The following is a 26,403-nucleotide window of genomic DNA, read 5'->3' as shown; positions in this document are numbered from 1 at the left end:
TGGTGCAAGCATGGTTTCAGGCCCATCCACAATTTACCACCCTGTACTTACCCCCATACTCTCCTTTCCTAAAACCCAAATTAAGAATGTTTCTCCACATGGAGGTGGAAGTTATGATAGGCGCCCTCAAGAACAAGCCACCCTTCTCCAGGCTATGGATGAGGCATTCAATGACATCACAGCAGACCAGTGTCAGGCCTGTATTCGCCATGCCCTGAAGATTCTTCCCAAGATGTTTGGTTAATGAAAACATCTATTGTGATGTGGATGAGAACCTGTGGCCAAATCCACAAGACAGGGTTGATGGAAATATAGAAGTACAGTATTCAATCCTTTGTTTAGTTTTTTACAGTAAGCCGGGTGAGGAACACTGCAGTTGATGTTTTACAGTAAGCCAGGTGAGGAACACCGCAGTTGATGTTTTACAGTAAGTCAGGTGAGGAACACTGCAGGGATGTTTTACAGTAAGCCAGGTGAGGAACACCGCAGTTGATGTTTTACAGTAAGCCAGGTGAGGAACACTGCAGGGATGTTTTACAGTAAGCCAGGTGAGGAACACTGCAGTGATGTTTTACAGTAAGCCAGGTGAGGAACACTGCAGTGATGTTTTACAGTAAGCCAGGTGAGGAACACCGCAGTTGATGTTTTACAGTAAGCCAGGTGAGGAACACCGCAGTTGATGTTTTACAGTAAGCCAGGTGAGGAACACCGCAGTTGATGTTTTACAGTAAGCCAGGTGAGGAACAGTTGATGTTTTATTGTAGTTTTTTTCTTTTTTTGTAGCTAATTACATTTGCTTTGATTCAAAGAAACCTATGAGGGATTTTATTGTATTTCATCAATTAATTTTATATTTTGTCCAATGATTCCACTGTGTCTGTAGTATTCTCTCTACTAGTCCTTTTACAGTGATGTATTTACGTGTAGTACCATAATGAAACCTGTTTCACATATTTTGTACAACAATATCTAATGATTGAACGAACAACTACACAGTGAAACTATTGGTATCTTGTGTGTGGGTGATCTAAATGAATGTTATTACTATGGTATTTCATGATAAATTAGTTATATGACCCAATGATTCTGCCAGTACAAGGTTTCTTTAAAGATATGAATGTTTGAATGTTTTGAACATTGGACAGCCTGCGTTTCAAGTGATGACCGTTTTGAGTTTTGTGTCTAGAGTTTTGAAAAATGACCACAAGGTTCTGAAATTAGTGCCAAAGGGATTGTAAAAAACTGTAATAGAGTGTGTGTTTGTATTGTTTGTTTGTGTGTGTGTGTGTGTGTGTGTGTGTGTGTGTGTGTGTGCGTGTCTCTGATCTAATACAGTGTGTGTGTGTGTGTGTGTGTGTGTGTGTGTGTGTGTGTGTGTGTGTGTGTGTGTGTGTGTGTGTGTGTCTCTGATCTAATACAGTGTGTGTGTGTGTGTGTGTGTGTGTGTGTGTGTGTGTGTGTGTGTGTGTGTGTGTGTGTGTGTGTGTGTGTGTGTGTGTGTGTGCGTGTCTCTGATCTAATACAGTGTGTGTGTGTGTGTGTGTGTGTGTGTGTGTGTGTGTGTGTGTGTGTGTGTGTGTGTGTGTGTGTGTGTGTGTGTGTGTGTGTGCGTGTCTCTGATCTAATACAGTGTGTGTGTGTTTGTGTGTGCATCTGCTATCTAACACAGATTGCGTGTGTGTGTGTGTGGGGGGGGGGGGGGGTGTAAGTGTGTGCGTGTGTGAGTGTGTGTGGTGTGAGTGAGTGTGTGTGCGTGCATGTCCTAGCCCTAATAATGTGTGTGTGTGTGTCCTATCTAAAACACGTCAAATGCTACTGCACCAGATAGGAAAGTCAATATTCAACAAATCTTGAAGTGTATTAAACATTTCCCTGTATGTCTTTGTAAAAACATTAAAGAGTTTTCTTTAAATTTCTCCCCAATTGCAGGGTATTACCATCGGGATATTGACCACAGTGGTATTGTTAGTCAATGTAAATGGGGTATTGCTTTAAAATGCAAATTCATTCTGGTAAAATCCCTACAGTCAGCGGTTGATCATCCGTCATGAGAAGTGTTTCATCTGTAGTCCCAGGGCCGAAGACAATCAACATCAATACAACATTACAATATAACACCCTATTCAAATATTTAGATTAAAAAATAACATCTAGGATAATTGGGGCCTCCCGGGTGGCGCAGTGGTTAAGGGCGCTGTACTGCAGCGCCAGTTGTGCCATCAGAGACTCTGGGTTCGCGCCCAGGCTCTGTCGTAACCGGCCGCGACCGGGAGGTCCGTGGGGCGACGCACAATTGGCCCAGCGTCGTCCGGGTTAGGGAGGGCTTGGCCGGTAGGGATGTCCTTGTCTCAGCGCGCACCAGCGACTCCTGTGGCGGGCCGGGCGCAGTGCGCGCTAACCAAGGTTGCCAGGTGCACGGTGTTTCCTCCGACACATTGGTGCGGCTGGCTTCCGGGTTGGATGCGCGCTGTGTTAAGAAGCAGTGCGGCTTGGTTGGGTTGTGTATCGGAGGACGCGTGACTTTCAACCTTCGTCTCTCCCGAGCCCATACGGGAGTTGTAGTGATGAGACAAGATAGTAGCTACTAAAACAATTGGATACCACAAAATTGGGGAGAAAAAGGGGTAGAAAAAACAAACAACATCTAAATATACAACAATAGACAATATAATGATCATAGTTCAAATCAAATCAAATGTTATTGGTCACGTACACATATACAGATGTTGTCGCAGCGATATGCTCATGTTTCTAGTTCCAATATAGTGGTGTGTTTAGACAGTATAGACAGTATATGAATAGAAAAGGTGCTTATAGTTATATAAGTAAATATGTATGTAAACATTATTAAAGTGACCAGTGTTCAATGACTACGTCTATAGGGCAGCAGTCTCTAAGTTGCAGGGCTAGGTGGTACTAGGTGGTAGCCGGCTAGTAACAGTGACTAAGGTTCAGGGCAGAGGTACTGGGCGGAGGCTGGCTAGTGGTGTTGAACAGTCTATTGGCCTGGAGATAAAAGCTGTTTTTCAGTCTCTCGGTCCCAGCTTTGATGCTCCTGTACTGTCTCCACCTACTAGATGGTATCAGGGTGAACAGGACGTGACTCAGGTGGGTGAGGTCCCTGATGATCTTCTAGATGGTATCAGGGTGAACAGGTCGTGACTCGGGTGGCTGAGGTCCTTGATGATCTTCTAGATGGTATCAGGGTGAACAGGACGTGACTCAGGTGGCTGAGGTCCTTGATGATCTTCTAGATGGTATCAGGGTGAACAGGACGTGACTCAGGTGGGTGAGGTCCCTGATGATCTTCTAGATGGTATCAGGGTGAACAGGACGTGACTCGGGTGGCTGAGGTCCCTGATGATCTTCTAGATGGTATCAGGGTGAACAGGTCGTGACTCGGGTGGCTGAGGTCCTTGATGATCTTCTAGATGGTATCAGGGTGAACAGGACGTGACTCGGGTGGGTGAGGTCCCTGATGATCTTCTAGATGGTATCAGGGTGAACAGGACGTGACTCAGGTGGGTGAGGTCCCTGATGATCTTCTTGATGGTATCAGGGTGAACAGGACGTGACTCAGGTGGGTGAGGTCCCTGATGATCTTCTAGATGGTATCAGGGTGAACAGGACGTGACTCAGGTGGCTGAGGTCCTTGATGATCTTCTAGATGGTATCAGGGTGAACAGGACGTGACTCAGGTGGCTGAGGTCCTTGATGATCTTCTAGATGGTATCAGGGTGAACAGGTCGTGACTCAGGTGACTTGATGATCTTCTAGATGGTATCAGGGTGAACAGGACGTGACTCAGGTGGCTGAGGTCCTTGATGATCTTCTAGATGGTATCAGGGTGAACAGAACGTGACTCAGGTGACTGAGGTCCCTGATGATCTTCTAGATGGTATCAGGGTGAAAAGGACGTGACTCAGGTGGATGAGGTCCTTGATGATCTTCTAGATGGTATCAGGGTGAACAGGACGTGACTCGGGCGGCTGAGGTCCTTGATGATCTTCTTGGAATACCTGTGACACGGGGTGCTGTAGTTGTCCTGGAGGTCAGGCAGTGTGCTCCCCCGGTAACACGTTGGGCTGACCGCATCACCCTCTGTAGTGCCCTGCGGTTGTGAACGGTGCGGTTGCCGTACCAGGCGGGGACATAGCTCAACAGGATGCATCTGTAAAAGTTAGTGAGGGTCTTAGGGGTCAAAGCTGAATTCCTCAGCCTCCTGAGGTTGGAGAGCTCCTTCTTCACCAGACTGTCTGTGTGAACGGACCATTTCAGGATGTCAGTGATATGTACGCCGAGGAACTTAAAGCTTTTCACCCTCTCCACTGCGGTCCCGTCGATGTGAATGAGGGCGTGCTCTCTCTGCGGTCTCCTGAAGTCCATGATCAGCACCTTAGTTTTGTTGACGTTGAGGGAGAGGTTATTTTCCTGACACCACTCCGCCAGGGCCCTCACCTCCTCCCTGTAGGCTTGTCATTGTTGGTAATCAGGCTAATCACTGTTGTGTCATCAGCAAACATAATGATTGAGTTGGAGACCACGCAGTGGGGCCCCCATGTTGAGGATCAGCGTGGACCCCCCCCCCTCCCCCCGGGGTCGGCCCGTCAGGAAGACCCAGTTGCACAGGGCGGGGTTCACACCAGGCCCCCGATAATAGTGATGAGTTTAGAGGGCACTATGGTGTTGAACGCTGAGCTGTGGTCAATGTAGAACATTCTTAGATAGGTATTCCTCTTATCCAGATGGGATAGGTCAGTGTGCAGTGCGCTGGCGGCTGCGTCATCCTTGGATCTGTTGGGGTGGTCTGCCGGGTCTAGGGTAACAGGTAGGATGGAGGTGATATGGTCCTTGACTAGTCTCTCAAAGCACTTCATGATGAAAGAAGTGAGTGCTACTGGGCGATAGCCATTTAGTTGAGTTACCTTCACTTTCTTGGTTGCAGGAATAATGGTGGACATCTTGAAGCATGTGGGGACAACAGACTGGGATAGGGAGAGTTTAAATGTCTCTTGGTCCTACAGTATGTGATATCTTATGAGTCAGTTTTGACAGTTATCCTTGTGCTACTTTTTTAGGTTTGCCATGAAACTAGCAAAGGTACTGCACTCTCTCACAATGTACATTAATTTACTACTTGTATTTTTTACTACTTTTACTTTGCTACATTCTAAATTAAAATGATGTACTTTTTACTCATTTTCCCAGACTCCCAAAGTACTCATTACATATTGAATGTAGAACAATGGTCCAATTCACCTACTTATCAAGAGAACATCCCTGGTCTTCCCTACTGTCTCTGATCTGGCGGACTCACTAAACAGAGAACATCCCTGGTCATCCCTACTGCCTCTGATCTGGAGGACTCACTAAACAGAGAACATCCCTGGTCATCCCTACTTCCTCTGATCTGGTGGACTCACTAAACAGAGAACATCCCTGGTCATCCCTACTTCCTCTGATCTGGAGGACTCACTAAACAGAGAACATCCCTGGTCATCACTACTGCCTCTGATCTGGAGGACTCACTAAACAGAGAACATCCCTGGCCATCTCTACTGCCTCTGATCTGGAGGACTCACTAAACAGAGAACATCCCTGGCCATCTCTACTGCCTCTGATCTGGAGGACTCACTAAACAGAGAACATCCCTGGTCATCCCTACTGCCTCTGATCTGGAGGACTCACTAAACAGAGAACATCCCTGGTCATCCCTACTGCCTCTGATCTGGTGGACTCACTAAACAGAGAACATCCCTGGTCATCTCTACTGCCTCTGATCTGGAGGACTCACTAAACAGAGAACATCCCTGGTCATCTCTACTGCCTCTGATCTGGAGGACTCACTAAACAGAGAACATCCCTGGTCATCCCTACTGCCTCTGATCTGGTGGACTCACTAAACAGAGAACATCCCTGGTCATCTCTACTGCCTCTGATCTGGTGGACTCACTAAACAGAGAACATCCCTGGTCATCTCTACTGCCTCTGATCTGGTGGACTCACTAAACAGAGAACATCCCTGGTCATCTCTACTGCCTCTGATCTGGTGGACTCACTAAACAGAGAACATCACTGGTCATCCCTACTGCCTCTGATCTGGTGGACTCACTAAACAGAGAACATCACTGGTCATCTCTACTGCCTCTGATCTGGAGGACTCACTAAACAGAGAACAGCCATGGTCATCCCTACTACCTCTGATCTGGAGGACTCACTAAACAGAGAACATCCCTGGTCATCCCTACTGCCTCTGATCTGGTGGACTCACTAAACAGAGAACATCACTGGTCATCTCTACTGCCTCTGATCTGGTGGACTCACTAAACAGAGAACATCCCTGGTCATCCCTACTGCCTCTGATCTGGAGGACTCACTAAACAGAGAACATCCCTGGTCACCCCTACTGCCTCTGATCTGGAGGACTCACTAAACAGAGAACATCCCTGGTCATCCCTACTGCTTCTGATCTGGTAGACTCACTAAACAGAGAACATCCCTGGCCATCACTACTGCCTCTGATCTGGTAGACTCACTAAACAGAGAACATCCCTACTGCCTCTGATCTGGAGGACTCACTAAACAGAGAACATCCCTGGTCATCACTACTGCCTCTGATCTGGTAGACTCACTAAACAGAGAACATCCCTGGTCATCTCTACTGCCTCTGATCTGGCGGACTCACTATCAAATCAAATCAAATCAAAATCAAATCAAATCAAATTTATTTGTCACATACACATGGTTAGCAGATGTTAATGCGAGTGTAGCGAAATGCTTGTGCTTCTAGTTCCGACAATGCAGTAATAACAAGTAATCTAACTAACAATTCCAAAACTACTGTCTTGTACACAGTGTAAGGGGATAAAGAATATGTACATAAGGATATATGAATGAGTGATGGTACAGAGCAGCATAGGCAAGATACAGTAGATGGTATCGAGTACAGTATGTACAAATGAGATGAGTATGTAAACAAAGTGGCATAGTTTAAAGTGGCTAGTGATACATGTATTACATAAGGATACAGTCGATGATATAGAGTACAGTATATACGTATGCATATGAGATGAATAATGTAGGGTAAGTAACATTATTTAAGGTAGCATTGTTTAAAGTGGCTAGTGATATATTTACATCATTTCCCATCAATTCCCATTATTAAAGTGGCTGGAGTTGAGTCAGTGTCAGTGTGTTGGCAGCAGCCACTCAGTGTTAGTGGTGGCTGTTTAACAGTCTGATGGCCTTGAGATAGAAGCTGTTTTTCAGTCTCTCGGTCCCAGCTTTGATGCACCTGTACTGACCTCGCCTTCTGGATGATAGCGGGGTGAACAGGCAGTGGCTCGGGTGGTTGATGTCCTTGATGATCTTTATGGCCTTCCTGTGACATCGTGACATCGGGTGGTGTAGGTGTCCTGGAGGGCAGGTAGTTTGCCCCCGGTGATGCGTTGTGCAGACCTCACTACCCTCTGGAGAGCCTTACGGTTGAGGGCGGAGCAGTTGCCGTACCAGGCGGTGATACAGCCCGCCAGGATGCTCTCGATTGTGCATCTGTAGAAGTTTGTGAGTGCTTTTGGTGACAAGCCGAATTTCTTCAGCCTCCTGAGGTTGAAGAGGCGCTGCTGCGCCTTCTTCACGATGCTGTCTGTGTGAGTGGACCAATTCAGTTTGTCTGTGATGTGTATGCCGAGGAACTTAAAACACAAATGCTTCGTTTGTAAATGATTTCTGAGTGGCTCCTTAAATAAATAAAAACTAGAAAGTGTGGTATGGTTTGCTTAATAGAAAGACTGTGATACTGAAGTATATTTAAAATCAAATCATTTTTACTCTAGTAGTATTTTACTGGGTGACTTTCACTTTTACATGAGTCATTTTCTATTAAGGTATCTTTAGTTTTACTCTAGTATGACAGTTGGGTACTTTTTCCACCACTGCTTGTGGACAGGTTGTGACACGGTATGAGAGATGGGACAAAATCATTGAGTACATGTACAGCTTAGAAGCATCCGTTGACATTTGGTTTCTGATACATTTACCAGGTTGCGTTTGACTGTTCCATAAAAACAAATGGTATTTGTTTTTTTGAAGGACATGTCAGAGTGAATAATTATGCACCTCGATCCTCTGTCCCTTTTGCAGTTTCCTCAGGTTGATGGGTCTCGCTGTTCCTGATGGAGAAATACATGCAGACAGTTTTTTTTTTAAAGTTCAATGTTAGACATGACTAGTCCAACAAGTCATTGCTGCTGTACGTTTACGGGCAGGCTGTTGCTTTGTCTTGGCATGGACATAGAAGACTGTGTCATTTGCCCTCATCTGCATTTTGATCTGGGGCCATACAGAGGGCAGGTCATTTATGTATATACTTAATAAAAGTGGGCCCATAATGGACCCTTGAGGGACCCCAGTCAGAGGATTTTGACAGTTTGATGTTGGTGCATTGTATTATTTTGGTCAGACAGGATTCTGATATGTTGTGGGTTGAGGATAGCAGCACATTGTGGTTCACTGTGTCAAACGCTTTCTTCGAATCCTGGAAAACAGCTCCCACAACTCCACCTTCGTCAAGTTTACGTCTTGAAAACAAACTGCATTGGATGGAGAGGAAAGTGACCTGAGATTAGGTGGGCTATTAGTCGGTTGGCCACCAGCTTTTCTGCCACCTTGGATATGATTGGGACCACTGATTACCTATGGGATAAATGAAGCATGAGATAAGGTCTGATTGCCAAATGGCACCCTATTCCCTATAATAGTGCACTACTTTTGACCAGGGCCCTTAAAGCGCTTCTCAAAAGTAAAACACTTTATAGGGAATAGGGTGCCATTTGGGATGCATTCAGGGTCTGATTGCCAGTTGGTTGGCATGATTAATGTTTCCATCACCTTCACTAATATGATCCGTGTCCACTCAGGAACCCATGTCCATTCTGGTTCATATCTGTCAAGCCTAGTTAACTTGTTTATTGCTAGATTAACAACTTTATAGCACGGCTCTGCAAGATGCACATATGATGTAGAGCAATTTAGTCTGGATGAGGAAATTATCACTGGAAAGCTTTATAGGTAGTCTGAATGAGGAAATAAACACTGGAGCTTTATAGGTAGTCTGAATGAGGAAATCAACACTGGAAAGCTTTATAGGTAGTCTGAATGAGGAAATAAACACTGGAAAGCTTTATAGGTAGTCTGAATGAGGAAATCAACACTGGAAAGCTTTATAGGTAGTTTGAATGAGGAAATAAACACCGGGAAGCTTTATAGGTAGTCTGAATGAGGAAATAAACACTGGGAAGCTTGATAGGTAGAGCCAGGAGTTGTTTCCTGACCAGAAAACAAGGGGATTTTAGAATGAGACTGAATCAGAATGAGACTGATAGGCTGCATTTACACAGGCAGCCCAATTCCTCCACTAATTGGTATGTTGACCATTCACATCAGCTCGTTTTTCAGAGCGAACTCTGATTGGTCAAAGGACCAATTAGTGAACAAAAAGATCAGAATTGGATTGCCTGTCTAAACGCAGCCATGTAGGTCTACTGTAGGCCTGATATCATTTACTGTCATTCAACATTGTGGCCGATTCTTACTGTGTTGCTTTGGGCTGTACATACAGTGTTACAGCTGAACATATGATACCATGCTATGGATCATTGTCACCGGGTCCGGTGGCTGTGCGGTAAAGGATCGGTGCTATGATTGCTACAATGGCGATCGGTTGTGGATATTGTTTATGAATGTGGGAAATATTAAAACCGCAAGAGTCACACACTGGAGTCACACACATTTCTTCTTCACACCGTGATACAAAATGTCTGCTTCCCAAGTGGCTCCCTATTCCCTATATGGAGCACTACTCTCTTTTTCTTTCTCTCTCTCTCTCTCTTTGGTCAAAAGCCTGATCAATAAGTAGTGCATAATGTAGGGAATAGGGTGCCTTTGGAGCCTCAGACCCAGAGATGCCTCTGAAGGACTTTAACTGTGCTCCACTGGCCCAGAAACAGGGCTTTCTAATTGTTGTCTCCCGCCTCTGGGGCTCTGAGCACGACAGAGTGACCTCTTTACAGTGTGTGTGTGTGTGTGTAGCAGCACTCAGCCCTGTCTGGACCCAGCAGAGACCCAGCGGAGGTTCCCCGCCAGACGCAGTCTCAACGCTCATTTCCCCTAGGTAGGGGAGCTCATCCCCTGGGCAGGTGACTCCACACCATCACCCTGTGCCTCTCCATCACTGAAGCAGTGGAGCCTCTCTTTTTGATATGGCTCACACACAGGCACTCACAAGCACGTACATTCCCCCACCCCCAACAAACACATTCCCAACCCTATTCCCTCTGAAAGTGAAGAGAGAGAGAGAGAGAGAGAGAGAGAGAGAGAGAGAGAGAGAGAGAGAGAGAGAGAGACAAACACATTCCCAACCCTATTCCCTCTGAAAGTGAAGAGGAGAGAGAGAGAGAGAGAGAGAGAGAGAGAGAGAGAGAGAGAGAGAGAGAGTGAGAGAGAGAGAGAGGCGATGGACTAGTGTAGGTTTTTAAACCTCTCTTCTTCCTGGCCAATCTAATTACGTCAGGTGGCAGTGTTGAAGGTCGGCCCTGGGCTGCAAGGTCTTATTCCTCTGAGTCTCCACCACATACAATACATACTGTGTTGTGGTATCTTCATTTGACCAGTTTCTCACAGCAGGAAAATAATCCTGAAGCCACAGGACATGTTCATTATTATGTGACAAAGAATAAACTAGATGGTCCCTGATCACAACACAGCACCATTCTGAGACTCAACCTTCCATATACATTTTGACTAGCTGCTTCCCTAAAACTTCACAGCACCATTCTGGAAATGAACCTTGCATTAACTTTTTTATTTGGCAGACCTGGGTTCAACTATTTGAAATCATTTGAAATGCTTTAGCTGTGGTGGTTGGAGCTTAATAGTTGCAAAACTGCAAACCCATCTGGACTGGCACTCCAGGCAAGCTAAAAAGCAAATGCGGAAAGTATTTTTCAAAGATTTGAAACTGGTATTTGAACCCAGGTCCTTGATAGTTGCAGTGGTTTCTGGGCTAGCCCAAAGGGATGGGGAGGGATGGAGGGAGGGAGGGATGGAGGGATAGAGGGAGGGAGGGATGGAGGGAGGGAGGGATAGAGGGAGGGATGGAGGGAGGGAGGGATAGAGGGATAGAGGGAGGGAGGGATGGAGGGATAGAGGGAGGGAGGGATGGAGGGATAGAGGGAGGGAGGGATGGAGGGAGGGAGGGATAGAGGGAGGGAGGGATGGGGGGAGGGAGGGAGGGATGGGGGAGGGAGGGATGGAGGGATGGGGAGAGGGATAGAGGGAGGGAGGGATAGGGGAGGGCTGGAGGGAGGGAGGGATGGGGGGAGGGAGGGAGGGATGGGGGAGGGAGGGATGGAGGGATGGGGAGAGGGATGAGGGATAGAGGGAGGGAGGGATAGAGAGAGGGAGGGATGGAGGGAGGGATATAGGGAGGGATAGAGGGAGGAATAGAGGGAGGGATGGGGGAGGGAGGGATGGGGTAGGGAGGGATGGAGGGAGGGATAGAAGGAGGGAGGGAGGGAGGATAGAGGGAGGGAGGGAGGGATAGGGGAGGGCTGGAGGGAGGGAGGGATGGGGGGAGGGAGGGATGGGAGAGGGAGGGATAGAAGGAGGGAGGGAGGATAGAGGGAGGGAGGGAGGGATAGGGGAGGGCTGGAGGGAGGGAGGGATGGGGGGAGGGAGGGATGGGAGAGGGAGGGATGGAGGGATGGGGGGAGGGATGAGGGATAGAGGGAGGGAGGGATAGAGAGAGGGAGGGATGGGGGGAGGGAGGGAGGGATGGGGGAGGGAGGGATGGAGGGATGGGGAGAGGGATAGAGGGAGGGAGGGATAGGGGAGGGCTGGAGGGAGGGAGGGATGGGGGGAGGGAGGGAGGGATGGGGGAGGGAGGGATGGAGGGATGGGGAGAGGGATGAGGGATAGAGGGAGGGAGGGATAGAGAGAGGGAGGAAGGGAGGGAGGGATATAGGGAGGGATAGAGGGAGGAATAGAGGGAGGGATGGGGGAGGGAGGGATGGGGTAGGGAGGGATGGAGGGAGGGAGGGAGGGAGGATAGAGGGAGGGAGGGAGGGATAGGGGAGGGCTGGAGGGAGGGAGGGATGGGGGGAGGGAGGGATGGGAGAGGGAGGGATGGAGGGATGGGGGGAGGGATGAGGGATAGAGGGAGGGAGGGATAGAGAGAGGGAGGGATGGAGGGAGGGATATAGGGAGGGATAGAGGGAGGAAGAGAGGGAGGGATGGGGGAGGGAGGGAGGGATGGGGTAGGGAGGGATGGAGGGAGGGAGGGAGGGATAGAAGGAGGGAGGGAGGGAGGATAGAGGGAGGGATGGATGGAGGGAGGGATAGAGGGAGGGAGGGTTAGAAGGAGTGATAGAGGGAGGGATGGAGAGAGGGAGGGATAAAGGGATAGAGGGAGGGATGGAGGGAAGGATAGAAGGAGTGATAAAGGGAGGGAGGGATGGAGGGATAGAGGGATGAATAGAGGGATAGAGGGTGGGATGGAGAGAGGGATGGAGAGAGGGATGGAGGGAGGGATAGAAGGAGGGAGGAGGAGAAGGATCGAAGTTGTGATAGAGGGATGGAGGGATGAGGGATAGAGGGAGGGATGAGAACGGGATGGAGAGAGGGAGGGATGGAGGGATAGCTCCTAGATAGCTGCAGTGGTTTCTGGGCTAGCCAAGCAAACCACAAATCGGGGGATACTTTGAAGATATTATCCACTTGAGCCCTCTCTATCTGTTTTGTAGCAGACATGTCAGGGGCTAATTGTTAAAAATTGAGTTATTGAGTTGGATGCCCTTCTCCAGGCCCTGAAGGACACGTGTGTGTGTGTGTGTGTGTGTGTGTGTGTGTGTGTGTGTGTGTGTGTGTGTGTGTGTGTGTTTGCATGTGTCCGTGGGTGAGAGCGCACATGAAGGACCAGCGGCAATACAAATTGGATCCCCACAGTATTGGAATTCCACTAGAGTACCCCCTGCCTTAGCCCAGCCATAATATTTGTCTAATAATTGAAGCACACAGACCATCAAATATCATGCCGTTTCTCTCAATTGATTCAGACAGGGGCACACCAAAAAAACAGTGCACTCGCAATTTCACCCGTTTGTAATTCTGAACGGCGTTCTGACTTTTATTTTTAATGATGAAAAATTCTGCAGGGCGAAAGCATTTGTAATTTGTCCTCTGGCTTTCTCCACTTGTAATGCAGACTACAGAGCTGTTAGGGCTTCTGACAGGCCCACAAACAACCTCCCACATAAACTGTGTACGAACCTAAAGCACTATCAATTAGCTGTGAGTATCAACTAAACATTTCATTTCCATTACAAACATAAACACCTTGACAAACTACATACATTCACTTACCAAATGCATTTAAATACATATACCATAGTGTTGAATAATGCAACAACGTTCACTTCTATTTTACAGTTCACAGAGTCAGTCACTGTTGTGCAAACATACAATCTGACTCACTTGTATTAATGTTAGTATTGGTAATGGTATTACAAAGAGTGGTATATCTGAGCCCATCGGTAGAGCCTGTGGATTACTTCTTATTAGGGAGGGAAGGAGGGAGGGAGGAATGAAGGGAGGGAGGAATGAAGGGAGGGAGGGAGGAATTAATGAATTAATGAAGGAAGGAAGGAAGGAAGGAAGGAAGGAAGGAAGGAAGGAAGGAAGGAAGGAAGGGAGGGAGGGAGGGAGGGAGGGAGGGATAGAGGGATAGAGGCAGGGAGGGATAGAGGAATGAAGGGAGGGGGGAGGAATGAAGGGAGGGAGGGAGGAATGAAGGGATGGAGGAATGAAGGGAGGGAGGGAGGGAGGGAGGGAGGGAGGGAGGGAGGGAGGGAGGGAGGGAGGAAGGAAGGAAGGAAGGAAGGAAGGAAGGAAGGAAGGAAGGAAGGGAGGGAGGGAGGGAGGGAGGGAGGGAGGGAGGGGGAATGAAAGGAGGGAGGAGGAATGAAGGGAGGGAGGAATGAAGGAAGGGAGGGAGTGAGGGAGGCAGGGAGGGATAGAGGGAGGGAGGGATGAAGGGAGGGAGAGATAGAGGAAGGGATAGAGGGATAGAGGCAGGGAGGGATAGAGGGAGGGAGGGATGAAGGGAGGGAGAGATAGAGGAAGGGATAGAAGGATCGAGGCAGGGAGGGATAGAGGGAGGGAGGGATGAAGGGAAGGAAAGATAGAGGAAGGGATAGAGGGATCGAGGCAGGGAGGGATAGAGGGAGGGAGGGATGAAGGGAGGAATGAAGGGAGGATTGAAGGGAGGGATGGAGGAATGAAGGGAGGGATTACCAAATTACCATACAACAGACCATGTATTCACCCTGCACACCCTAATTGACAACCAAACAAACCAAAACAAGTCTTCTTTGTTGATTTCAAAAAAGCCTTTGACTCAATTTGGCATGAGGGTCTGCTATACAAATTGATGGGAAGTGGTGTTGGGGGTAAAACATACGACATTATAAAATCCATGTACACAAACAACAAGTGTGCGGTTAAAATTGGCAAAAAACACACATTTCTTCACACAGGGTCGTGTGGTGAGAGAGGGATGCAGCTTAAGCCCCACCCTCTTCAACATATACATCAACGAATTGGCGCGGGCACTAGAAAAGTCTGCAGCACCCGGCCTCACCCTGCTAGAATCCGAAGTCAAATGTCTACTGTTAGCTGATGATCTGTTGCTTCTGTCACCAACCAAGGAGGGCCTACAGCAGCACCTAGATCTTCTGCACAGATTCTGTCAGACCTGGGCCCTGACAGTAAATCTCAGTAAGACCAAAATAATGGTGTTCCAAAAAAGGTCCAGTCGCCAGGACCACAAATACAAATTCCATCTAGACACTGTTGCCCTAGAGCACACAAAAAACTATACATACCTTGGCCTAAATATCAGCGCCACAGGTAACTTCCACAAAGCTGTGAACGATCTGAGAGACAAGGCAAGAAGGGCATTCTATGCCATCAAAAGGAACATAAATTTCAACATACCAATTAGGATCTGGCTAAAAATACTTGAATCAGCCATAGAGCCCATTGCCCTTTACGGTTGTGAGGTGTGGGGTCCGCTCACCAACCAAGAGAGGAGAGAGAGAGAGAGAGAGGGCTAGAGAGAGAGAGTGAGAGAGAGGAGGGTAGAGAGAGAGAGAGAGAGAGAGAGAGAGAGAGAGAGAGGGAGAGAGAGAGGGCTAGAGAGAGAGAGCGAGAGGGAGGGGGGGTGGAGAGAGAGAAACCCTCTATCCACAGTGTCCTCTGTGAGAAATATAATGCGTAGTAAGCATCGTACGGACAAGCGAGACCGTTGACTCTTTCTGATTACATACAGAACCTTTGCGCTTCAATTATGTGCCCTCGTGGATCCCTTTGTGTTCATTACGGGTACTGTGCATACCAAATGGCACCCTGTTATATATAAAGTGCACTATAAAGGGAATAGGGTACCTACTAACCATACTAACAAGGGTGTTAGGCAACAGTATAACCTACAATATAATCCAACGCCTGCCTTTACGTATTGTAAAGCATTTCAAATGTAAACTCAACTAAATTACAGTTGTCTACTGATTAACACAACGCTTTGGACAGACATTCTCAGTCTCTCTCTCTCAAATAGAATAGTAAAGGTCAACACCACAGCAGGGTTCACAGTAAAGGTCAACACCACAGCAGGGTTCATAGTGAAGGTCAACACCACAGCAGGGTTCATAGTGAAGGTCAACACCACAGCAGGGTTCATAGTGAAGGTCAACACCACAGCAGGGTTCACAGTAAAGGTCAACACCACAGCAGGGTTCATAGTGAAGGTCAACACCACAGCAGGGTTCATAGTGAAGGTCAACACCACAGCAGGGTTCACAGTAAAGGTCAACACCACAGCAGGGTTCATAGTAAAGGTCAACACCACAGCAGGGTTCACAGTAAAGGTCAACACCACAGCAGGGTTCACAGTAAAGGTCAACACCACAGCAGGGTTCATGGTGAAGGTCAACACCACAGCAGGGTTCATAGTAAAGGTCAACAACACAGCAGGGTGCATAGTGAAGGTCAACACCACAGCAGGGTGCATAGTGAAGGTCAACACCATAGCAGGGTTCATAGTGAAGGTCAACACCACAGCAGGGTTCATAGTGAAGGTCAACACCACAGCAGGGTTCATAGTGAAGGTCAACACCACAGCAGGGTTCATAGTGAAGGTCAACAACACAGCAGGGTTCATAGTGAAGGTCAACACCACAGCAGGGTTCATCGTGAAGGTCAACACCACAGCAGGGTTCATAGTGAAGGTCAACAACACAGCAGGGTTCATAGTGAAGGTCAACACCACAGCAGGGTTCATAGTGAAGGTCAACACCACAGCATGAGGCCAGAGAGTGGATATGACACGCGGCATGGGGCCACCAGCCAATACAGAAACAGAAGAACAGAGACTCCCTCAGCTGTATAAAGGCATTCAACATGCTATACCCATCTATCTCCCCACCTGGAATGGGACTGTGTAAAAAATGGCAACCTATTCCCTATATAGTATACTACTTTTGACCAGGGCCCATATAGCACCCTACTGTCTGTATATTCCCTATATAGTATACTACCTTTGACCAGGGCCTATATAGCACCCTACTGTCTGTATATTCCCTATATAGTACACTACATTTGACCAGGGCCCATATAGCACCCTACTGTCTGTATATTCCCTATATAGTATACTACTTTTGACCAGGGCCTATATTGCACCCTACTGTCTGTATATTCCCTATATAGTGTACTACTTTTGACCAGGGCCCATATAGCACCCTACTGTCTGGGTGCTATATGCACCCTACTGTCCCTATATAGTACACTACCCCATGGGCCCTGGTCAACAGTAGTGCACTATACAGGGAAGCATTCAGACAGTGAGTCCAGCTGTTTGGCTGCTGCTACACATGTGTTGCTGGAGTGAGAGGTGACTCTCTGACTCATGTCTGAGTAACATGCAGTGCCTTGTCTGTGTTTGTTAATGGACATATGGGAGGATGAGGCATCCATTTGATCCAGTTACCTAGAAGAAAGCTGCTAGTTCAAGTCAACTACAAGAATCTTGGTGCTAATAATAGGAGGAGTAGCATCCCAGCTAGACGTCCGGACGACCGTGTGTGTGTGTGTGTGTGTGTGTGTGTGTGTGTGTGGTCTGTTTGACAGACAGCTCCACAGAGAGAATGTCAGAGAACACCTGAAGACATGAATGTTCCAACGTGACATTCCAATATAATTCAACATTCTGAATACGCACACACACACGCACACGCACACACACACACACAGAATCGGGAGCTATATAGCCTTCACTTGCCTTCCCTCTCAGCTCAAACCAGCATGATATTTACGATAAATCCCTAGAAGTTGTTCTCCTGCCTGGGAGTCCCAAAGCCCTCCCGGTGTTCTCCCCAGTAATCTCAGCCAAAGCCCCGCTGGTAAAGAGGTACATACACAACTGTTGAGGAGGGGATTCAACATGGCTGCCGGCAACAAAAAATACAACAAAAAAAATCAACTGCAGTGTTCTGCGTCCCAAATGGCACCCTATTCCCTTTATAGTGCACTACTTCTGACCAGAGCCTTATGGGTACAGGTCCAAAGTAGTGTACTAAATAGGGAATAGGGTGCCATTTGGGACGTAGACCAGCCTCCCTCCACGACTCCTCTCAGTGATAAGTGTTCAGGGAAAATACATGTGATCCTCTCTGGTGGTTAGTAGAAACTCAACAAACACAGAATCCAGCAGCTAAAAGACTGAAACAAAAGACTGGTCACAACCAAAACAAAGAAAGATGAATACCGCACTTCTGATCAAGGCAAGTCAACAACCTGAAAGTGTTGATTTCATACAGCAGGCCTACAACCCAAAGCAAAGACAGCATCCAACAGAAGAAACTATAGAAATACCTCCAACCTTGAGTCTTTAACTGGCAGTAAGACCTCGTCTCGACATGATGCATTTATTTAACTTCATATCATTACATTCTGTAAGGAGTAGATACAACATCGCCACATCAAATAGCTTCTTTCTCTCAGCTAAAACAGGAGCCCGGTCAGGCAGGCATAATTCTCACCCCTCTCCTATTTTAATAATAATCTGTGTCCCTGCATGTTCCTCCCATGCCCACCCAACTCCACACTCACACCTCCCACCTCTCTACCACCTCTCACCTATTCAGTTCCTCCTGTTATCGCCCACATCCTGCCACAACATCCTGTCACAACATCCTGCCACAACATCCTGCCACAACATCCTGTCACAACATCCTGTCACAACATCCTGCCACAACATCCTGCCACAACATCCTGTCACAACATCCTGTCACAACATCCTGTCACAACATCCTGTCACATCCTGTCTCATCACCACCTCTAGACTTCCACCTCCCACTCTATCTCCTCCTCCTAACTGTCCCCATACACCGTCTCACCTTGACCCCCTTTAGTCAATCTACCTTCCAACATCTTCGTTCATACATTCAACCTCAACCTTATCCTTTCCCCCGGTGTTCTCCACCTCCCCAAATACAACCATAAACCTCCTCCCTTAACCCTCCACTTTCAAACTTCTCCTCTCCAACCCTGTCCCCATTCAGCCAATCTCCTCCCTCCAACCCTGTCCCCATTCAGCCAATCTCCTCCCTCCAATCCTGTCCCCATTCAGCCAATCTCCTCACTCCAACCCTGTCCCCATTCAGCCAATCTCCTCCCGCCAACCCTGTCCCCATTCAGCCAATCTCCTCCCTCCAACCCTGTCCCCATTCAGCCAATCTCCTCCCTCCAACCCTGTCCCCATTCAGCCAATCTCCTCCCTCCAATCCTGTCCCCATTCAGCCAATCTCCTCACTCCAACCCTGTCCCCATTCAGCCAATCTCCTCCCGCCAACCCTGTCCCCATTCAGCCAATCTCCTCCCTCCAATCCTGTCCCCATTCAGCCAATCTCCTCACTCCAACCCTGTCCCCATTCAGCCAATCTCCTCCCTCCAACCCTGTCCCCATTCAGCCAATCTCCTCCCTCCAATCCTGTCCCCATTCAGCCAATCTCCTCACTGCAACCCTGTCCCCATTCAGCCAATCTCCTCCCTCCAACCCTGTCCCCATTCAGCCAATCTCCTCCCTCCAACCCTGTCCCCATTCAGCCAATCTCCTCCCTCCAATCCTGTCCACATTCAGTCAATCTCCTCCCTCCAACCCTGTCCACATTCAGCCAATTTCCTCCCTGCAACCCTGTCCCCATTCAGCCAATCTCCTCCCTCCAACCCTGTCCCCATTCAGCCAATCTCCTCCCTCCCACTCTACATTTATACCTCGCTTAACATCCAACCAGCTCTCCCCACCTCCGACTTCCTGTCCCTCCCACCTCATAGGGATAGTTCACCCAAATAACAAAATTACCCTGTACAGTACCAGTCAAAAGTTTGGACACACCTACTCATTCAAGGGTTTTTCTTTATTTTTGTAAACTATTTTCTACGTTGTAGCATAATAGTGAAGACATCAAAACTATGAAATAACACATATGGAATCATGTAGTAACCAAAAAAGTGTTAAACAAATCTAAATATATTTATATTTGAGATTCGTCAACGTAGCCACCCTTTGCCTTGATGACAGCTTTGCACACTCTTGGCATTCTCTCAACCAGATTCATGAGGTATTCACCTGGAATTAATTTCAATTAACAGGTGTGGCTTTTTAAAAGTTAATTTATGGAATTTCTTTCCTTTTTAATGCGTTTGAGCCAATCAGTTGTGTTTTGACAAGGTAGGGGTGGTATACAGAAGATAGCCCTATTTGGTAAAAGACCAAGTCAATATTATGGCAAGAACAGCTCAAATAAGCAAAGAGAAATGACAGTCCATCATTACTTTAAGACATGAAGGTCAGTCAATGCGGAACATTTCAAGAACTGAATTTTTTTTCAAGTGCAGTCCCAAAAACCATCAAGAGCTATGATGAAACTGGCTCTCATGAGGACCACCACAGGAAAGGAAGACCTATAGTTAATTCTGCTGCAGAGGATTAGTTCTTTAGAGTTACCAGCCTCAGAAATTGCAGCCCAAATAAATGCTTCACAGAGTTCACAAGAAACAGTAAATGCTTCATGAGTAACAGACACATCTCAACATCAACTGTTCAGAGAAGACTCCGTGAATCAGGCCTTCATGGTCGAATTGTTGGAAAGAAACCACTTCTAAAGGACACCAATAATAAGAAGAGACTTGCTTGGGCCAAGAAACACAGCAATGGACATTAGACCGGTGGAAATCTGTCCTTTGGATTGGAGTCCAAATTGGAGATTTTTGGCTCCAACTGCCGTATCTTTGTGAGCCGCAGAGCAGGTGAACGGATGATCTCCGTATGTGTGGTTCCCACCGTGAAGCATGGAGGAGGAGAGGTGAGGGTATGGGGCTGGTAACACTGTCAGTTATTTAGTTAGAATTCAAGGCACACTCAACCACCATGTCTACCACAGCATTCTGCAGCGATACTCCATCCCATCTGGTTTGCGCTTAGTGGGACTATCATTTGTTTTTAAACAGGACAATGACCCAAAACACACCTCCAGGCTGCGTAAGGGCTATTTGACCAAGGAGAGTGATGGTGCTTAATCAGATGACATGGCCTCCACAATCACCTGACCTCAATTCAATTGAGATGGTTTGGGATGAGTTGGACCGCAGAGTGAAGGAAAAGCAGCCAACAAGTGCTCAGCATATTTGTGGAACTCCTACTAGACTGTTGGAAAAGCATTCCTCATGAAGCTGGTTGAGAGAAATCCAAGAGTGTGCAAAGCTGTCATCAAGGCAAAGTGGTGGCTACTTTAAATAATATAATGTAGAAAATAGTAAAAATAAAGAATAACCCCTAGAATGAATAGGTGTTTGACTGGTACTGCAAGCAGTCTATGGACAACTCTATGGAATACTCAAATTAACCACACTAATGGTACTATTTGTGATGTATATTGAGTATGTAGTATGCTTATTGGTCATAGTGTGGATATAGATAGTATGCCAAAAGTTCCCGGATGTCCTCCTACATTCGCCAAAATAAGAAGTATACAAGCAGTGGATAATATTTTTGTGCCCCAAAATGCAATTCTTCAGAAAGTGGGCGTGGCTTCACAAAATGTTCAGATTTGAAAACATTTTCTGAAAACAGTCGAAGTCCGACGAGAGGGGATGCAAATTCGTTGCTTTAACTAATTATGACAAATGTGAAGAAATGTTGAGCAATGAAATAATGTAATTACTTTTCAAATAAGTTACGTTGCACGTTATGTTAGTTACGCTATCCTTACGAACCACATAGCGTATCATTACAGCAGTGTGTACCGGAATGTTAGCTAGCTACCTAACGTTAGTTGGCTACTAATACATCGAACTTGCCAGTATATTAACTACATGCAATCTAACTAACTACCCAACATTTATTGACTTGATTATTCACGTAATTCTTAGCCAAGTGTGCGTTCTCATTGGACATTTTTAATTTGGGTGCGTTCATAAATTCGTTCTGGCTATCTACTCCGATTTCAGAGCACTAGTCTGAGTGTGCTAGAGCACGGACAACTGATGAATTTACTAACGCTCAACGTTCGTTGAATATGGCAGTTGTCGGCAAAAAATGCGTGATTAAATTGTTGCCAGCAGCACAGTTACAGTCAGCAACGCTCTGGATAACATGAAAACAGCCTAACCAACTCTGCTAGGGCGAGTTAAATAGTAAGAGTGAGGTGTTCTCTCCTTTGTGTCTGGAAGTAGCTATCCAATGTTAGCCAGTTAGCTTGAGTGCTTGACTGCCATTGTGAGTTCAGAATGATCGGATCAACACTACTCCCCGGCCAGAAGGTCCAGTGTGGCTCTGAATGCTCCGAAAGCAAAACGATCTGAATTTACAAACGGACAATCTGACAATGCTCTAAATTTACGAACGCCCAGAGTATACTCAGGCACTTCAGATTGAATTTATGAATACACCAGAAGTCGTAAAATGTCTAGCTAGTAATTTGTTATGCTTACAAGTTCACCTCTCCTCCCGTCCACCTTCCCACCCCTCCCCTCTCCTCCCGACCACCCTCCAACCTCTCCCCTCTCCTCCCGTCTACCCTCCCACGCCTCCCCTCTCCTCCCGACCACCCTCCAACCCCTCCCCTCTCCTCCCGTCTACCCTCCCACCCCTCCCTTCTTCTCCAGACCAACTTCACACCCCTCCCCTCTTCTCCCTCCCACCCCTCCCTTCTTCTCCCTCCCACCCCTCCCCTCTTCTCCTACCCCTCCCCTCTTCTCCCGACCACCCGACCACCCCTCCCTCTCCTTCCATCTACCCTCCCCTCTCCTCCCATCTACCCTCCCCTCTTCTCCCCACTAATCCCATCCAGCCTCCCACACCTCCCCTTTTCCAGTTTACACTCCCACCTCGTCCCTCTCCTTCTGTTCACCCTCCCACCCCTGAACTCTTCTCCCATCCACCCTCCCACCTCTCCCTCTCCTCCCGTCCACCCCTTCCCTCTCCTCCCGTCCACCCCTCCCCTCTCCTCCCGTCCACCCCTCCCCTCTCCTCCCGTCCACCCCTCCCCTCTCCTCCCGTCCACCCAGCTCATCTGAAGCAGGCTGTTGTAGTGATATTGTAGTGGTGGAGTGGAGCGAGGTAGGCAGCCTCCTACACATTAGCACTGCTGACCTTGGCTTCTCTCTCTCCTTCTCTCAAAATGTATATTTCTCTATGACCTCTCTCTCTCTCTTCAATTCAAAGGGCTTTATTGGCATGGGAAACATATGTTTACATTGCCAAAGCAAGTGAAGTAGATAATAAACAAAAGGAAAATAAACAAGTGGAAACATTAGTAAACATTACACTCACAAAGTTTTTAAAATAATATAGGTATTTTGAATGTTATATTATTGGCTATGAACAGTGTTGTAACAATGTGCAAGTATACTGAATAAAAATATAAACGCAACATGTAAAGTGTTGGTCCCATGTTTCATGAGACGAAATAAAAGATCCCAGAAATGGTGCATACATTTGTTCACATCCCTGTTAGGGAGCATTTCTCCTTGTCAAGATAATCCATCCACCTGACCTGTGTGGCATATCAAGAAGCTGATTACACAGGTGCACCTTGTGCTGTTGGACAATAAAAGGCCACTCTAAAATGTGCAGTTTTGTCACACAACACAATGCCACAGATGTCTCAGGTTTTGAGGGAACGTGCTGACTACATTCTGACTGCAGGGATGTCCACCAGAGCTGTAGCCAGAGAATTCAATGTTCAATAAAGCCCTTTTGTGGGGGAAACTAATTCTGATTGGCTGTGCCCAGCTCCCCAGTGGGTGGGGCTGGCTCCCAGGTGGGTGGGCCCATGCTCAGTCATGTGAAATAAAAAAAATATGTAACCTTTATTTAACTAGGCAAGTCGGTTAAGAACAAATTCTTATTTACAATGACGGCCTAGGAACAGTGGTTTAACTGCGTTTTTCAGGGGCAGAACGACAGATTTTAACCTTGCCAGCTCATGGTTTTAATCCAGCAACCTTTCGGTTACTGGCCCAACACTCTAACCACTAGGCTACCTGCCGCCTCTAGATCAGGGCCTAATGAATAAATTAAAAGATAGGTGGTATTTATAATGTTGTTTGTGCTGCACTGGTTGGGTTACAAATATTGCTGCTGTGATTGGACACTGCGGTATTTCGCAGTGATATGGGAGTTGATCAATGTTTGATTTGTTTTCAAATTCTTTGTGTGATCTGTCAGAAATATGTCTCTAATTTGGTTATACATTTGGCAGGAGGTTAGAATTTAACAGCTCTTTTCTGGATGTTGATAACTAGTGGGTATAGTCCTAATTCTGCTCTGCATACATTGTTTGGGGTTTTGCGTTGTACACAAAGTATATATTTTTTAATTTGGTGTTTGTCCCATTTTGTGAATTATTGGTTGGTGAATGGACACCAAACCTCCCAACCATTATAGGCAATGGGCTTGATAACTGATTCAAGTATTTTTAGCCAGATCCTAATTGGTATGTCAAATTTCATGTTCTCTCTCTCTGTCGCGCTTTTTTTAGGTTGAGTTTGGCGTGATGGCGTAGAAGGCCTTTCTTGCCTTGTCTCTTAGATCGTTCAAAGCTTTGTGGAAGTTGACCTGTGGTATTGACGTTTAGGCTGAGGAAGGTATAATTATTTGTCTGTGTTCTAGGGCAACGGTGTCTAGAATTTGTGTTTGCTGTTCTGGCTACTGGACCTTTTTTGGAACACCATTATTTTTGTCTTACTGAGATTTACTGTCAAGGCCCAGGTCTGACAGAATCTGTGCAGAAGATCTAGGTGCTGCTGTAGGCCCTCCTTGGTTGGGGACAGAAGCACCAGATAATCTGCAAACAGTAGACATTTGACTTCCGAATCCAGAAGGGTGAGGCCGGGTGCTGCAGATGGTTCTCACCAATTCATTGATATATACGGCCTTGAGGAAAGAAATGTGTGTTTTTAATTACACATAATTCTAATTAATTTGAACTGCACACTTATTGTTTGTATACATTGATTTGATCATATGATGTCGCCCCAACGCCATGTTTCATCAATTTGTATAGCAGACCCTCATGCCAAATAGTCAGACAAATGTTTTTGAAATCAACAAAGCATGAGAAGACTTTGCCTTTCTTTGATTACTTAGTTAGTTTGTCCATAAGGGTGTGCAGGGTCTATACGTGGTCTATCAAATGGTCATTTGGTAAAAAGCCAATTTGACTTTTGCTCAGGATATTGTTTTCACTGATTGAAATGTTGGAAATGTCTCTCCTTCTCTTACTGTCTGTCTCTCTCTCCATCTCTCTCTCTCACTGTCCCTATCTCTCACTGTGTCTCACTGTATCTCACCATCTCTCTCTCCATCTCTCTCTCTCACTGTCCCTATCTCTCACTGTCCACCTCTCTCTCACTGTCTCTCTCTCTCGCTCACTGTCCACCTCTCTCTCACTGTCTCTCGCTGTCTCTCACTGTCTCTTTCTCTCACTGTCCCTATTTCTCACTGTCCACCTCTCTCACTGTCTCTCACTGTCTCTCACTGTCTCTCTCTCTCTATCTCTCTCTATCTCTCACTGTCTCTCACTGTCTCTCACTGTCTATCATTGTCTCTCTCTCTCCATCTCTCTCTCTCACTGTCCCTATCTCTCACTGTCCAATTATCTCTCAATATCAGGTGATAGAAATTATTATCTAATTTTCATCTCCTCAAGTGGTCCTTAGCTCCGAATGTCGGCTTTAGATACTGGATGGGGGCACCCTATCCCCGATATATAGTGCACTACTTTTGAGCAGGGCCCAAAGGGCTCCCATAGGGCTCTGGTTAAAAGTAGTGCACTATAAAGGGAATAGGGTGTCATTTGGGACACACATTTACATAATGTATCCTAGCAAACTATTCCAATATAATTTATTATTCAGAGTGGAATCTATTAGCAACTGATGAAATTAAATTGTGTTTTTCTGGTAGAAGACTCTTGACTGACCAAGTGAAAGAAAATAGGGCTATAGGGGCAAACGACTTTAAAGGTTGAAACCATTTAAAAAAACAATAATGAAATAAGTATATAGTAGAAATGAAAATCCTCGCCCTAAACAAGAAAAACCCTGGAAAGAATGTTTCATTTGGGGGGAATATAGTACCAGGAGATATGGAGAGTTGGAGGAGCAGGACTGTAGGCATAGTGTTGTTCTTTGATATTGACACAGGGAACGGAATCAATTAAAGGTAAACAAACCAGATGATTCTACCGAGTTGTTTGAGAACTAACATCTTCTTTGTTTTGGAGACGGTGGCTGCTCCTGCAAGAAACTCCATACCCCAAGGCCAAAATATGTGTATTTCCAAAAGTCCTTTAAAACTTTCTTTAATTCCCAGTATGTATTGAGCTTCTTGTTTGTGGTGTCTAAGATATCTATTTCTAATGATTCACTGCCTGTGTGCTTTGTTTCAGCTTTTCTCTCTCTGTTCTCGGAGAGGGAGGTAGTTAGGAGGTTCATAATGGCAGATTGATATTTATTCTTCGTTACATTTGTCCTTGAGGGACTCTTTAACTCCAGAAGTGAAGTACACACGCACGCACACGCACGCACGCACGCACGCACACACACACACACATCATCATTCCTCCTCCTCAGGGCCAAATACACACAGGTAGAAGGAAACATTGAACAGTGAAAACAGAGCGTCACACACACCTTCCAAAAGGAGCAGGCAGTGAAACATTTGATGACTCGGTGATATAAAAATAAAAGGTTATATATTTGTAACTATTTTCTTCCTGGTGTTCT

General features: G+C 46.6%; 1 protein-coding gene across 1 annotated transcript in view; it reads right to left on the bottom strand.

The window, feature by feature from the left end:
* LOC139391019 (neuroligin-3-like) overlaps positions 1–26,403 on the bottom strand; it is a 254,404-nt gene that overhangs the window by 136,719 nt on the left and 91,282 nt on the right. Inside the window, exon 3 of the mRNA XM_071138484.1 lies at positions 18,510–18,533. Coding sequence (XP_070994585.1) covers positions 18,510–18,533 — 24 coding nt within the window. The remainder of the gene's footprint in view (positions 1–18,509; positions 18,534–26,403) is intronic.

The sequence above is a fragment of the Oncorhynchus clarkii genome, chromosome 31, assembly GCF_045791955.1.
Source record: "Oncorhynchus clarkii lewisi isolate Uvic-CL-2024 chromosome 31, UVic_Ocla_1.0, whole genome shotgun sequence".
Lineage (NCBI taxonomy): Eukaryota > Metazoa > Chordata > Actinopteri > Salmoniformes > Salmonidae > Oncorhynchus > Oncorhynchus clarkii.
Note: the sequence above shows the minus strand (reverse complement) of the source record. Positions and strands in the feature narration are given on the sequence as shown.